At 28.6% G+C, this 16813-nt stretch overlaps 3 protein-coding genes across 3 annotated transcripts; 1 reads left to right on the top strand and 2 right to left on the bottom strand.

Annotated features, from left to right (window-relative positions):
- Positions 1-346: 346 nt before the first annotated feature.
- On the bottom strand, positions 347-4129 carry LOC141524750 (putative GTP-binding protein 6). Its single transcript, XM_074238784.1, has 4 exons — positions 3775-4129; positions 2299-3500; positions 2030-2231; positions 347-1854 (listed from the first exon to the last, which is right to left on the bottom strand). Exons 2-4 carry the CDS (start codon positions 3319-3321, stop codon positions 1607-1609), a joined length of 1473 nt encoding a protein of 490 aa, XP_074094885.1. The 5' UTR covers positions 3322-3500; positions 3775-4129; the 3' UTR covers positions 347-1606.
- A 463-nt stretch (positions 4130-4592) lies between these two features.
- LOC141524746 (rho guanine nucleotide exchange factor 38) lies at positions 4593-9106 on the top strand. Its single transcript, XM_074238781.1, has 5 exons — positions 4593-4791; positions 4938-5115; positions 5511-5629; positions 5763-8849; positions 8920-9106. Exons 1-5 carry the CDS (start codon positions 4702-4704, stop codon positions 9103-9105), a joined length of 3660 nt encoding a protein of 1219 aa, XP_074094882.1. The 5' UTR covers positions 4593-4701; the 3' UTR covers position 9106.
- A 453-nt stretch (positions 9107-9559) lies between these two features.
- Spg11 (spatacsin) lies at positions 9560-16748 on the bottom strand. The gene is made up of 8 exons (XM_074238780.1): positions 16412-16748; positions 15252-16112; positions 13996-14796; positions 13664-13836; positions 13304-13578; positions 13046-13213; positions 9940-12932; positions 9560-9788 (listed from the first exon to the last, which is right to left on the bottom strand). The coding sequence occupies exons 2-8, from the start codon at positions 16061-16063 to the stop codon at positions 9560-9562; spliced, it is 5451 nt and encodes a 1816-aa protein (XP_074094881.1). The 5' UTR covers positions 16064-16112; positions 16412-16748.
- Between the last annotated feature and the right edge of the window lie 65 nt (positions 16749-16813).

Here is a 16813-nt window from a genome sequence, read left to right as displayed (position 1 = left end):
CAAATTTTATTATTATACTTCAGTATAATTCATTTTGATTGATTTTATGTTACATAAATTTTTTTTTATTTTTAAGTAAATATTAAAACAAAAAGATTAACTTGAAGTTGATATTGATAGTGAAATTTAATGCAAGAAACGATGGAAATTCAAAAAGAGGATTTAATACAAGAAAAAGAAAAAAAAATTGAGAGGAAAGAAAATAAGACGGATGTGCTGTGTCGATTTGCGAGAGCACGTACCGATGATCTTTTCTCGATCCAATTTTGGTTTGAATCTCATAGTAATCTTCCATTCAGAATATTTATGCTTTACAGTTTTGTTAGGTCTTTTAAAAACAAATATCTGAATAATACATCTTTATTTACAATGCTATTGATTTTATTATTTTAGTATATTGATTTATTGATTATAAAAAAATATTCGAATGGTTTGGTACTGTAATTTATTTTAGTGCACACCTGCATAATGTTATTTCATTATGTGTGTTTACGTACGGCACAACATCAACAGTACTGATCAATCGGTTGTGTAATTGTCGAATCATAATGGGTATTACGAATTGTACATTTGTAATTAATGCATTGTCGGTAGATAATTAAACGTGTTACGGGTTAAAGAGTTCACCCGTATTTAATATTAGATATTTTAATAAATTAATAAATTATTGTTAAATTTTATTAAAAACAAAAAAAAACTGTATATTTAATAGATTGACTAAACTTAAACTGGAAAAAAAAACTCGTTCAGTAATTAACTAAGTTAAATTATGTTGAAAGTAGAAGACGAAAATTATCGGAGCGCAAAAAAACGACACTGAAAAAAAAGCAAGCTCCAAGGGGAGATATCAGTAATTTACTTTTGGTTCTTACTTGTAAAAAATAACATTCTATGTTGTATAAAATTAATTTTTCTTTTTAATACAACTATGTATATTATTTTATTTTGTTTATAGTAATTTTTTTATGAAAATTTGTTTTAAATTAAATAAAAATTAATTGACATTTAATTAATTCATCATCTTCACTTTTTACATCTTAACAATAAAAAATGTAGTTGGTAAAAACTTTTTAAAATTATTCATAACATTTAATTACAATCTACAATTTTTTTACTGTCCTTAATTAATCATATTAGTGACAATTTTTTACATCACCTTAAAATTTATAACACATTATAATTTTTCAAAAACTAAACTTTTTTTGTTGAATTATTGCAAGCTTAAGCTGTTATGTTAGTGTATTTTTATATATAATATCTCATAAAATGCAACGAATATAAATTATTTTTTGACAATAAAAAAAACTGTCTTTTACTTTTTTACATTTTTTTAATGAAGAATGTAAAAAAGTGTTGAAAGATAAATAATAAAAAAAAAAAGCTCGTTCAATCTTTGGCAACCACGTGCCATTTGTTTGATATTTAAAGACTCAAAATGAGACACGTGTTCTGCACGTGTACAGATCACAAAAGAGAACAGCGTTCTCATCAAAGATACGTGCCTCTCGTATGTTTCACATTTAATCCAATTATCTTTCACTGATATTAAAAAATACACTTGCAATGAAACTATTTTTTTTTTCAAATTATTTTATTTATTTGAAAATCAAGTTTTACGATTAGCAGCTTGTTCTTTAATAAATCTTTTAAACCGATGCATTTGTTCCTCAGTAACAAGTGACGTTATAAACATATACTGTGGATTATCATAATCAGCTTCACTATCTGTAACAGTAGTTTCTTTATACAACCAAGCAGCGATGTTACTTCCAGCGAGTACGCGTATTTTTAATGATTTACGACTAGTTACTTCCAGTATGTGTTTTTCTATTTGCCTTCTCAGTAAATCAATACCTATAAAATAAAAATCAATTATCGATTATTATGAAAATATAATTATTTGAAAATTTTATTGCAAAAACTCCGAGAATCTAATTTTATAACTTGGATCTAGCAAGTGGAATTTGAATACAGTAAATATTAAAATACTTATTTAATTAAATTAAATGTATTGATTTATTAATGAAACCTGTTAGTTTAAGAGCTGAAATAACTGTAACATCATCAGGTACACTGCCTTTGGGTGCTATGTCACACTTATTAGCAATTTCAATTATCGGTTTATTTGGTATCTCCAATTCAGTCATTATATTATCAAGCGTCTGCCTGACATGATCTATTTGGGCTTCTTTATCCGGATGACTAGCATCATAAACGTGAACAATAACATCCTGAATAATAAATTAAGTATTAATTTAACTAGAGAAATCAATTTTAAAATGCATTATTAATACTTACAGCTATTATTGCATCCTCAAATGTCGCAATAAAAGGTTCAATAAGCCCCTCTGGTATGTCTTGAATAAATCCAATAGTATCGATATATAAAACTTTCAATCTGCATGGCAATAAACCTTCATGAGCTGTCGTATCAAGTGTCGCGAATAATTTATTTTGTGGAATCAATGATTTATCATCACTCAATGCTCTTATCAAACAAGTTTTACCCGCATTTGTGTAACCAACAATCGCAACAGACGGTATTTTCTTACTGACTCTATTGTTGCGAATTAATTTTCGGTGTTCCTTTAATTTATTTAACGCACTCCGTAATTTAGATTCGCGAGCATGAAGAACAAACTTTCTCTTCTCGGACAAATTTATTCTACCCTCGCTGTCTTCGGTTAACCAATTTATTTTTTTCCATATATAAGGCAACTCAGCAAGTGCAACTTGTAATTTAGCTTCCGGGGTCTTAGCATGTTCACGAAATATTTGGATAACTATTGAATAACGATCGTAAACCGGGATGCCAAGTAAATTTTCTAATTGACGAATTTGTACTGGCCGTAAAAGATTCATGCTTACAAATAACGCAGTTATTCGTGAATTTTGTTTAACACGTTCTTCAAGCATTTTTAAATTACCTTTGCCTAAAAGTTTCTTTTTAGTCAATGTCATTAATGATATACATAAAGAATCAACGACTGTCCAGTGTGGTAATGTTCTTATTAATGCTTCTGCTTCAGCTAATTGCAGCTCAGGCTTCGTATTGCGTTTTTTGTCGGTACCCCATTTAATGTAGGGCTGCAATACTAAAGCTCCGTGTCCATTTTGAGCTGGATTCAAGTACTCATTAGATAATTCTGCATACTCCGTGTTGACGGAAGGATCTTCACGCGCTAATTCATCTTCGTATGCATGTATAAATCTTTTGACACACAACGAAGTTACATTATTATTACAGGTATTACTTCTAAGTTTTTTATAATTTGATAAAATAAAATGGGACGTATATCTAATATTTTTAAATAAATTCATGGTAGTAGTTTATTGATATCTAAAGTTTTCTTCGACTTCATTCATACAAGATTCTCGGGCAGACTTTCCGGTATAATACAATATCGGGAGGCCAGACATTAATCCAATTGCTACTCTTGCTTCAGTTGGTATTCTGAACAGTTTGAAACCTTTGAGTAGCATAGGTATTCCAATTATACCTGTAATGAGAAAAAAATAATTAATATTAATATTAAAATTATATTTTGAATTAAAAATTTACATACAAAAATTGATTGTCTTAAAAGTCACTAATTAGAAATGAGACTATATAAAGACAGTGTTATTTTTTAATTAATTAAGGGGTCAAATGAAAAATCTATTAAGTTAGCTGATATCTAAACTTTTTTAGAATTTTTTTTATTACTAAAATAATTAAAAAAAAAAAAAAAAATTCTTTTTAATCAATTACATAAACTAATAAACATTAGTTACCAATGTAAAATGATGTGACTGAGGCTTTAAGACCATTTTTCGAACAACGTGCTAATTTCTCTCTATAACTTTCTTCACTTATCAATTCTTGGACGGCTACTTTATTCTCTTCACTCATTTTAAAAGAAATTAACAATTCGGTAATTAAAACATTGAATTACTTATGTAACATAACCTAGCGACATTAAAATAAAATGACAATAAAGTTAGCCGACATTTAACTTATTTATTTTTAAACATTTCACTATTATTTATTTATTCTAATAAATTAACAATCAACCACATGAATAATATTTATTTATATAAGTAATAAGTGATTTTTAACCTTTTATAAACACGTTTACATACGACTTGAAGTACTACGATAATATGACAACAATAAAAAAAAAAGTAACTATCGATTCTCGACAATCGAATTTTACCACGTGCCAGAACTACGCGACTATGACATTAAAAATTTGTTTAAAATTTTATAGCAATTAAAAAATAATACCAAAGTTAGCTTTTAGGTTAGATTTTAATTTTTTGATATTTTTTTAATAATTAAATTAAAAAAAAAAAAATTTTTTTTTATAAAAATTGCACTTACAGTTTTTAAAATTTTTTACAGGTGAAAAAATTTTTTTTTAATCATTTTTGCAATAAAAAAAAATTCTAAAAATTTTTAAATGTCGGCTAACTTAATTTTCAACAATTAAATTATTATAAAAAAAATGTAATTAAAAAATCTGTTAAAAAATTTTTTTAAATTAACAGCTGACGGCTAACTTCAGTATTGTGACTAACTTCATATTTATTGACGTCACAAGAAACCTGTCAGTTATTTAATAATTGTACTCCAACATAAACACACGAAATAATGATAATAAATAAATCTCATTAATGTTGATTTAAATAATTATACATGAGAAAGATAAATAATCCAAAATGGAAGCCGGTTTATTAACAAAAGTTATAAATGATTTTCTGACAATAGTGGATGGAGAGTTGAGTCTGTCAAAAGGAGATTATTTCTTGGTAATAATATCACATATTTGATTACGTATCAAATACCACGTAATAGTCAGTCCAAGAAGATTATGAATTATCTTTGTTTTTATCTTCTTATATTTCTGTCTCTATTTTTTAAATGATAATCATTGCTAATAATAATAAAATTACAGGTTTATAACGTCATCGATAAACATTGGTGCTATGGCGAGTCGTATGGCAGACGTGGTAGATTTCCCTCAAATCATTTACACAAAATTAATTTATGTATTTTTAAAGAATCCGAAAAATTATTCGTGTCTATTGCTCCATTTATTGGTGAACAAAACGGCGATTTAACATTTGCTGAAGGTATAATTATAATTTTTTTTTCTTTTGATAAATCTCTACTTTATCAATATTTTCAATCATAAAAAATATATATAAAAATCAATACGATGAAATAACAATAACAAATAATAAAAAATATACATTAAATAATTTTAATAATATTTTTTATTATTAACTTGTTTATTCTAAATTATTATCAAAAAAAATTAATTAAAAATTTCCACAAAAGTTTTGTAATCATTTTTTCCATGAAAAAAAATTCTAAAAATTTTTAGATGGCCTAATTTAATTTTTATAAATTTTTCAAGTGTTTGTTATAATTACTATTTTGTTTTTATTGATTTTTTAATACATTAAAAAAATTATTTACAATTAATAACAATTTAAAAATATGTTATTTTTTTTTATTTAATCAGGAGAACTTATTATTGGAGTACAACAAGTAGACACCGATTGGTATTCTGGATATACTGATTCAAGAACTGGATTATTTCCATTAACTCATGTCTGGTTGATAGACTCTTCAATACTTAAAGTATTAAAAATATTGTATTTATTATTATCAGTTTTGATCTCCAAAAAAAAAATTTTTTTTTTATAATTTAATTATTCTATCTGACTTGACTGAAATTTAATGACATTTTTTTTTTTTTTTTTTTTTTTTACAGAAACCAACAGATAAAACAAAAGTTAGGAGAAAAGCTAAAGTAAAAACGTCACTGAAAGCGCAGTTAGACGAAGAATTAGACTTAACAGCTGGTGAAATAGTTACAGTACTAGAAATATTAGAAGACGGTTGGGTCCTTGGCGTTACTGATGACGGCAGACAAGGAAGTTTTCCCGAAGGATTTATAAGTTATATGGAAGAGGAGGAAGACAGTGGCGTTGATGAAAGTGATCGTTCATCTGCATTAAATATAGCAATGGATCCATTTCCAGGATCAGTTGCCCAAGGCGGTGAAATATTCAAAGATTTCAATCAATCTGGACCAAGTAGGAGTAGCGAGTATGCAGATAATGAACCAGCACCATCTTACTATGATTTGTTCCCGGAAACGCGACCTACTTCTGTTGATGCATCCAGCAATATCAATAATGATAGTGATAATAACGGGCAATTAAATTCATTAGGTTTAAAACCATACGCCATAACACTGTACCCGTTTAATGCTCAATTTCTAAATGAATTAAACTTTGAAGCAGGCGAAGTTGTGCATCTCATACGTCACATAGATTCTGAGTGGGCGGAAGGTGAAATAGACAATCAAAAAGGGATATTTCCTACGACGTACGTCAATATTATTGTGAATTGTTATGCTAGTGATGTCAATCAAACGGAGAGTAATGAAGCTGAGCAATCAAAAGATTACGAGCGCTTGAATGCGGGTGATTTAGTGAGAGTTCAGCATACATTTAACGCTCAAATGAATGGCGATTTGAGTGTGGCTGAAGGTGATGTATTGACTGTCATTGAAATGGCTAATGATGATTGGGTGAGTGTTGAGAATAAACTCGGGGATGTCGGGCTCTGTCCACGTGGATATCTTACTCGAAGTGAAGAATTTCAAGCTCCATTGGTTAAACACGATTCGATTGAAGACTTTGTCGTTGTAAGAGACGTTGAAAAAACTGCAGAAGCTCCAAAAGAGGAACGAACTAAAAGATTGTCTGAGCCACATCGTCCAGCTCCACCTGCGCCAGCCCCCGGATCTGTTCCTCTGCAAAAACAGTCTGTAGCCGATAAAACTCAACTGCAGCTCGAAGAAACTAATGCTGGTCCAGTTGATGAAATAAATGAAGTTGAAGCTGCCAAGCAGAAACGAGCGGATAAAAGGCAGAATGTTATATCTGAGTTGGTGGTGACTGAAAAAGAATTTGTCCGAGATTTGAAAGTTACTTATGAAACATTTTATTTATTTAATCCAAAGGTATTGGAAGAACGGGGCATTGATGTTCCACTGTTGTTTGGAAATTTTTTAAAGGTAATTCATGTCGCGGAAGAACTGCTGGATTCGTTGCTGAAAGCGATGAAAGGATGCGATGAATCTAAGCAAATGATTTCACCTTGTTTTTTATCAATGGCCGACAGATTACAAACAGTTTACGGTAAATATTGCGGCAATCACGAGGCTGCTTTGTCGTTGCTAAAAAAATATGAAGAAAATCGGGAAATTATGACCGTTTTTGAGAAAGGTATTGAAACATTGCGCTATCAAGTAGCTTGCTTTGATATGAGCTCAATTTTAATAAAACCCGTCCAGAGAATTCTCAAGTATCCATTGATGCTCTACGAGTTAACCAAGTGCACTGAAGATGATCATCCGGATCGTCAGGGTATTGAAGCCGCTTGGAAAGCAATGACGGACGTCGCTTCTCATATCAATGAGTATAAAAGAAGAAAAGATATTGTTTCAAAATATCTTGATACTGACAACACATTGATGCGTAAAATGGCTAAGATTAGCATGCATTCAGTTGCTAAAAAATCAAGCAGACTAAGCGCTAAATTATCAGCGAGTCTTGGTCTAACTAATGTACCAGCAGACTCGGCATTTGAGGAGCTAGAGAAGCAATTTAAATCATTAGCTAAATGTGTTGAATTATTGGCCATTGATATTGAACAATGTTTAATTTGGTTAAACGATGATGCTTCTTGCGGTGAATTGCTGGCAGAATTTATAAATCAATATCACTCTGGAGTGCATGATGTTGAAGTACAAAAATATAGTCAAGTGCGCTCTATGATTTCAAATCAATTTATCAAAACATTCAAAGAAAATATTGATAGATCTGTTATTAAACCACTCTCGACGCTGATGGTTTTACTGGAAGGGCCGGAAATGCTTATTACCAAACGATATGATAAATTATTGGACTATGACAACGCGATATCAAAGAATGAGAAAAATAAAGAGTCGAGAATAATACAAGAGGAGTTAACAAATACCAAAAGTAATTATGAAGCACTGAATCAACAATTGTTAGAAGAATTACCGATATTGATCGATGCAGGAGTTAAAATAACAATATCATGTGTGCGTAATTTTACAAAAGCCCGTAAATTATTTAATGGTAAAATAACGAAACAATATTTAGATTTACCTAAATCAACTACACAACATCCATCCGAGGATATTTTACAATTGTTTTTGATTAATCACAATTTACTGTGGAATCAAATATCGAGATTTAGTTTCGCTGGCGTTAATCCCCGTGTTGAAAAAGCAAGTATTGACGTAAGTCCGCAGAACGACAAACAGAAAACTCAGTTGTTACGTAAATATCAACGGGATAAATTATTTGTTGTAAAGGATAATTTAGTTAGCACATCGACGCTGGATTTGGGGGCTAGCAAAGGGACTATTGTGGCGGTTATAAAAACTCAAGATCCAATGGGCGATAGTTCTAGGTGGTTTATTGACAACGGTATTACACAGGGCTTTATGCCGTCAAAAATACTTGAAACTTTATCACAAATGAGTTTTTTTAGTAATAATAATAATAATAATAATAACAACGATGTCGTCGATTCACGTTCTAATACTCCAGATCTTATGTCTTTAGAATCACCTGTAAAAAATGTTAATACTAATTTAATTTCACTTGAAAGTCCTCAAAAGGAATCTTCATCTGGTTCTAATTCAAATTCACAGTCTCAGTGGTATTTGAATGTTACAGAAGTAAATAATGACAATAAAAATTACGAAAATTTATCAAGCAAACAGGAGCAAAGATATGAAAATTTTGATTCTAAGGTAATTTAATTTAATCAATTAAATATTTATTTTTAAAATAATATTTTTCTATTTTAATAATTATTTTTAGTTTTATTATGCGGAATATGATTTCGATGGTAATTTGCCTGGAACACTGGCCGTTAAAAAAGGGCAAGCATTAAAGCTGATTAGACCAAATGATGAAAAAGGTAACACTGCTTGGTGGTTAATGGAAACCCGTGAAGGGAATAGTGGATACGTACCTAGTAATTATTTAAATTTATTCCGAGCTTAAAATAATTATTTCAACGGCGGTATTTTATATCTTACTTAACACTGAGTGCCTCGTGTTTTATTAAAATTAAAAAAAAATCAATTGATATCCAATAAGTATTCAGTTACTTTTATCAATTATTATTTGTATAGGTATATGTATTTAATTTTAAATTTAATATTCAAAGTATTGTTAATTATTCATATCTGTGATATCGTAGCAGATACTGCAATATGCCAATCAATTTATTTTTAATCGATTATTAAATTCAATTTTTTAATTTTATTGTATATAAATGGAGATTACATAATTATTAATTATAATCAATTACGTTATTTTAAAAATACAAATGCTGGGCATTGAATCGTGTATCTTAGAAAAATTTATATACAGTACTTGATATTATACAACGTATGCTTTGATAAAATATATTATATTTATATAAAATATATTATTAAAAAAAATATTTAATATTTTAACTTCGAAAATTTTCTCCAATAAATTCTTGAGGATTGAATCCTTGTTTCCACACAGTATCTTTTAAATATGATCCGATAGTTAAATTAGAAAGCATTGCTTCAATCATATTTTTGAATCCCAATTGACTTGCCATTACATATTTACATTCAACGTTATTCAATTCACCAATTAAGCTTTGCATATTTTGTGTCATTTGTTTGGTTAAATTTTTTTCCATACGATACCTGTAATAAAATCAATATTAATTTTAAACAACTTATTAATTATTTTTAACAAAGTTTTATTTTTATACTACCAAAGTACTTTATGAATAAATTTATAATTATTATTAAACAAATTTTGCTTATTCTCTTAATAATTTAGATAATTACTTACTTGCAAACGCAGTCTTGCACAATACCATTGGTAAGTCGTTTATAGATTAAAAAATCTTTCAAAAATTTTATTTCTCCATTGATAATAATATGATGATAAATAATACTCGGCCAATCGGCATTGTGATTGTAAGCTTGAACGAGAATCAATGTTTGAGGGAAAGTTAAAGTTTGACAAAGTGCTTTATTTATTTCTTCGTTGCTTAAATTCAATAAACAAGTAACTTGATGATTAACAGCCACTCCATTCAATAAAGACAATTGCAGAGCAACTAATTGTGCTTGATGTGAGCATTTATTAGCAGTGTTCAATTTACTATCTTGTAAATAATGTTCTGTAGCATCTGTATAGTAAGTTATTGCAGATTGTAATTTTTTTTCAGTTTTTTCATTACGCGTTAATTTAATAACCGTCTGTAAATTATTCATCAATCTTATATTTTCTTTTCTGATATCTTGTAATAATTCCCGTATCACAGCCTTGGCTTTATTTTCCCAGACAATTGCGACTTCTGTATAAAGTTGAAAATGATTAGCAACTAAATTAAAGAGCTCTTTATTATCAGGACACTGTTTTTTACAAAATTCCATGGTAGCAGTTTTTAAACCTGCAATTTTATCAAGTCCTTTACCGAGCAAAAATTCAAACTGATCATTTTCTTTCAGTATCTGAAATATATAATTCATTTCTGTGAAGCGTCCTATCCCCGTTAGTAATCTGACTAACAGGCTCCAGAGTTTAAGATGCTGCAACGTATTTGCTACATTCTGACACTTTCTCAGAACGTATGCGATTCCCTCCATGTGACAAGCAGCGGTAAAATAATTATGAGCACGTAAAAGTAATTCAATAATTATTTTAATTGTCACGATATCACGTTTGCTTCCATGAGAATGTCCCAGTCTTATATTAACATTTTTAATTAACTCCCATCCGAGTGTTGAAGGATCGCTGCATAAATCAGTAATTAAATGTGCATGTACCTCCAACGGGTAGCCCCACATTGACGCTGATAATTCGTAACCATCTTCAACTTGTCGCGTTATGTGTAAAATTATTTCTCCAGCTAAAAATTTAGCTACTACAAAATCTTTTATTCTGTAGATAGTAATTACATCTTTAATGAGATCAAATTTATTCGGGCAATTAATTCCAGTAATATCGTAAAGTATTTCTATCGGATCTTTGGACACTAATAAATTTTGATAATTTCTTTTTAAGCTAACAGATAATTTGTACAATAAAAGAATTTTGTTACCCACGTTATTACCATGCAAGAGATTTTTAACTAATTTTTCCAACAACTCAATGCAGTCTGTAGTAATTTGCGACGTTGGTATATCCGTAACATCATCGTCACACTGGTTGTAAGACGCTAATAAATTAGTTGATCCTTCTGGTTGTCTTTTAAGCCCTCGAGGACGTAACAGTGAATATTTTTGCGGTTTTACTGGCGATAATTCTTTTAAAAGAACTTTATGCTGTGAATTTAATTCATAGGGTGATATTTCATCCTCAGCGATACTCAAACAAAGCATAAGTATTTTCAGGTCATTGTGTTTGTAATTAAAAATTGCACTTATACGCAATGCAGTTTCAAGATCTTCAATGTCGATAAATTTGTTAATTAACTCATCGATTGCTTTTTCTTCAGCACTGTCATTTAATTTACAACTAACTCGCAAATTACTGACACCGGACAATAATTCTGTTTTTAATTTATTGAATAATCGCCTGTCATCATTAATTTCAATCGCTTCTGGGCCAGCCAGTATGCAGGATTTCCACATGGCCATTTCAATAGTGTCTATCGTTTGCTGATCAGTTGAAATAGGTTTTAAAGTGCTGTGAGCGATTTGTAAAATTTCATAACGCTCTTTATGTGAATTAACTTTCTCAGCATGCTCGATAAAAAATCCAGCTGCATCTTCGAAATTGACATTATATTTTTTAATATCTAGAGCGCACTTTTTCCAAAAATTTAAATCACATTTTTCTCCACTAATTATTGATTTATTACAATTTATTTTATTTGAATAAGCTTTGAATGCACAGCGATATTGATCGATTATTATTTTTGAACAGGGTAAGTTGGATATTTTAGATAATTCCAATGCGGTTGTAAAATCTTTGTTGTCAATCAATAATTGAATGCAACGATTAAATTCTTGTATTATATTAGAACAATTGTCGATCAATTTAATAGCAGTGAAATCAATTTTAACATTTGTCGTCGCAAGACTGATAATTATTTCCCAGAGCATTTTAAATTCAATCCCATCAATATTCAATGAAGAATTAAAATTATTTTCAACAAGAATTCGCAGCACTTTTGTTTGTATTTGTATGCTCTGTGAGCAACGTCCCAAAGCTGAAAGAATACATTGAGTAGCGACAGTTGCAATCCAATATTCATTATTTAAATACGAAGTGTCAGCATCTGTCCAATCAATCATTTTGTTACTTTTAAACGTTGAACAGGTACTTAAAAAATTATTCAAACTATCAACTGATGATTTAAAGTCTGCGTGCTTTATACATTTTACCAAAAAATCAAAGAATATTGAGAGCGGATTTTCAGGCATGAAGATTTGAAACCCGCGGCTTAAGGTCTCGATGTAACCAAGAGATATTATTTTACGGAAAAGATCCGACACTTTTTTGGCTGACCATATTTGATCGTTTAAACAGTTTGTATAATCAATTATTAAGTCTTCATCGTTCACAGAAATTAACAGCCAGGAATAGCAATAAGCTGTCGTTGCTGATGGCTCGTAACAGGCTGCTAAGACTATTGGTATCGATGATTTACAGTCGCGTGATGATTTCAATAATGCTCCAGGTGGATCTTGACTCTGATGACATTTTAGTATTGTCAACCATAAATCTTTATTGTACGATGAATTTATTTGGTTCAAAGGAAAGTATTTAAAGACATTTGGTAATTCTTCAGTGTCATTTGGGTTTGTTTTTACTACAGGGCTCGATTGATCCTGAAAAATAAAGGGTTAAATTTAAAAAAGACAATTTAAATGGGCAGAAATGCAAAAAAAAATTTTTTTGGACTTAAAAAAAAATTATTAAAATAATACTAAAATATCCTTACATTTTTACGACTCATTCTTGATAAATTTAATTGTCTTGTATCTGGTAGTTTAATTAATGGTAAATTTACCCGAGAATAAGTTTCAGCCAGCAAATGTGAATTATTTAATGAAATCAATAAATGTTCTCGTATGTTTTTATTTTTAAACAATTCAGCTTTATCGAATATCTAAAATAAAAAAAAAAAAAAAAAAATATATATTATCATATTATTATTTTAAAAAAATGAATAATTCAACGAGTCATATTTATAATTTACCTGTTCCAATGGATAACCGAAAATATGTCCAACGAGGACAAACTCAAACCAAAAATTATTTTTAGCCAAATATTTCAAAAATAAAGACGGAAATTTAGTATTGTGAATACAAGAAAATTGGACTATAAAATCCCATGACTTTAGAGCGGATATAAATTCACTGACATTACTCATCGACGTGATACATTCATTTTTGAAGCTATCCTCGAGATAATTAGTGATTATAGCCAAATCTTTGGGTGAATTATGATAAGTTATAGACTCGAGGAGGTCATCTAAAGTTCACATTAAGTTTTTATCACCTCTTTTAAAAATAAATGAACGGGAGTACGCTGTTATTACTTTAAGATGTATACTTACTTATTGATAAATCCAATTTAGTTTTAATATAATTAGCTGCAGTCGCATGAAATCTCAGACATTCTGAATCAATACCGAGATATTCTATAAAAGTAATGCAGGTACTTATAATTTTATTATCATTTATATTTTTAAGTCCATAAATATGAGCATGAAATGCACTTTCAGATTTTCTGTAAAATATAAATTATTATAAATGTGATTTATTAAATTGAAAGAAAAATTTTAATATAACTATGCATTAAAAAATAATTCTTTTGATGATTATTAATTTAAATAAATTACGCAAAGTTAATTAATATAATTAATTAATAAATATAAATAATGCTTACAATTTAGAAGAAATACTGTTAGATATTTTACTCCGCTGTTTTTGTAAAATATAAGCAGCCATACTTGGTCTCAATTCTTTTAAATAATACTTATAAGTTAATTTTTCTTTATCTCCATATTTTTTAATCAAGTGTTCACTAGTAAATGACGGCAACGGTTCATTTTTATTTCGCCATTTAAAAAGCTCTTGAACATTTAAATTGTTAAATCCATTAATGAGTTGGTACATTGAAATGTCGTTTCTTTCTAATAAATTTTCACCCAGAATATCTTTTAAATAAGGCAAACATTTTAAGATCTGATCAATTACTTCTTTTTTAATAGTCAAATCTTCAATTACCACTTCATAACTACGAATGTAGTCTTTAAAATTTATTAATTTATTATTGCCATCCTGTTGCATTAAATAACAATCATTTTGGTATTTAATAATTATTAATGTTAATGCGAGATAAGGATTTGATTGAAGATATCCGGATAAGTCATTAGTTACGTTGTTGATTGTTTGAAAAATAGCATTTATAATATTTTTTTGATCAATATTACTTGATTTACTGATGTCACGCAGTAAATGTAGCAATTTTTTTTCTTGCAAATGCACATTATAGTCAAAATCCTCATCTACTATCTTCTGGTGGTACACAATTGAAAAGGTATTTTGATAAAATGCATTAACATTAACGCAACAGTGCTCATTAGATAATATTTTATTAAATTCTGATGGTATTATTGATGCACTGAACAAGCGAGACAATGTTAATTTAATATCTTCTTGCTCTTTCTTTAAAAATACTCCATATCTGTAAAAAAAAAAAATTAATAATTGTAAGTTTTTTATTTTCGTGAAGCTGATACAATAAACAAGCTTATTTTGGTCGTTTTTGGCCTGTCAAAATTCGATTTTTGATTAGATCAAAAAACTGGAGGGTCATTGTATGGAAAATTATATACAGAACATACAGAAAAAAATTTGGTAGTGATCGGATCATTTTTCTTTGATTAATCACTGCTGCAAATTCGAAAAACGCGTTTGAATATAAATTGATCCTATTCTAACTGCCGAGCGGCTACTTTTTAAATGGCTGTAACTCAAAAACTATTTGAGATATTGATTTAAAATTTTAGTATGTTATTTTTAGAGGTATGACCTATCGAAATATGAAAAAAAAAAAAATTAATTTTTTGAAAGTTTTATACTAGTTATGCCCCTTTACAACAATACTCATAAATATCAAGTAGACAAAAAAATAATTACCTGGCTAAATGGTTGAGTATTAATAATTTTCCGGGAACAGTAACATCCGACGTGTCAATCCTTTCAATCATGTCCGACGTAATGTTAAGTTTTGAAAATATTTCGAACTCAATATTCTCGCTGTGACTATTAATATTCTCCCGTTTATTGTAATGAACATCAATCCAGTTGATCAAAAAATCAATTTTGTTATTCAGCAACAAGTAATCCCATACAATTTCAGTCTTTAGTTTGCTCGACAAGCTACTTTCAAGCGTTATAAAATACAATTCAGTAATAAGAGAGTCCTTTAAGTGATCATCAAGATTCAATACATCCTGAATACAAATATTTGGAATTAATTTATTATAAAATATTTTATCTGTAAATTTACACTTGTCTTTGTATTTCTTCAGACATTGAATGACGTCCCATGCCAGGATATCATCACTAGAAAAACCATAACTGTTGACAACATGATTGACCAAATAATCACGTATTTTACTGTCTGGTAACTTGAAACAAATTTTACGAATATACGCAATAGGATCTTGACCAACGTTTCGTAAAATATGTGAAGCTCGATGTATTTGCTGCTTGTTGAGTAGCTCGTCAATCCAAATGTCAACTTCATTGTTGAAAAATAGCTGGGCATCTTCAAGATTAATATTTTTTCGGTGGCACAAAAATTTATGTGCCAATTGAATGTGCGTTCCTTTGGCTGATGACTCTCGAACGACTTCACGATCTCTCATGGATGACCAGCCGGACCAAACACCAGCTAATTCTGCAGTCGTCAACCATTCAGCTGGCACACCACCCAATTGCTCCATTATTTAATAATAATAATAATAATTATTATTATTATTATTACACTTTCATCTGAAATTAAATATCAATAATATTTAAATATAAATTAAAAAAAAAAAAATAAATAAATAATAATATTTATTAATTTTAAAAATTTTATAACAAATAAATTATGGCAAAAAAAAAAATTTACATTTAAAAATTTAAAAAAAAAAAAAAAAAAAAAAAAAAAAATGCAATTTTTTAAAAATAATTATTTGGAACAAATTTTTTTGTTAAATAAAATTAAAAAATTGTCAAGTGACAGCTAACTTGAATGTCATTTATTGATATATGATTTATCCAAACTCTTAATATCAAACACAACTTACTGAATGTTTGCATCAAATTAATAAATAGCTGAGAGTATCTTTATTATCAATACTATTGTTATTCATTGTTCAAAGTCCAATATTACAGTAATTAATGTCGAAATATCTGCTATATAATACAGAACATTGAGGTTACTACTGTCATTGTTTATAAACACTTACACCATTCTATATAAATTTTTATTTATATAGATTATTTACAAAAAGAGACACTGTTCATTGACACTTGATTACATAATTGTTATAGATTTACTTATAAAATATTTATTTATTTAAATAAATAAAATAAATAACATATCATATATACTAACTTAATTTCTTTATTTTTTTAAATTATTGAACCTTGATTAAATCAGCTGTTAGCTGTCATGTTGATGAAATTTAAGAAACTGTCGATAACCA

The sequence above is a fragment of the Cotesia typhae genome, unplaced genomic scaffold (assembly GCF_013202065.1).
Source record: "Cotesia typhae breed Kobodo isofemale line unplaced genomic scaffold, CoteBio_Ctyphae contig_23, whole genome shotgun sequence".
Taxonomy (NCBI): Eukaryota; Metazoa; Arthropoda; class Insecta; order Hymenoptera; family Braconidae; genus Cotesia; species Cotesia typhae.
The sequence above is the reverse complement of the archived record's forward strand: the minus strand, read 5'-3'. Positions and strand labels throughout refer to the sequence as shown.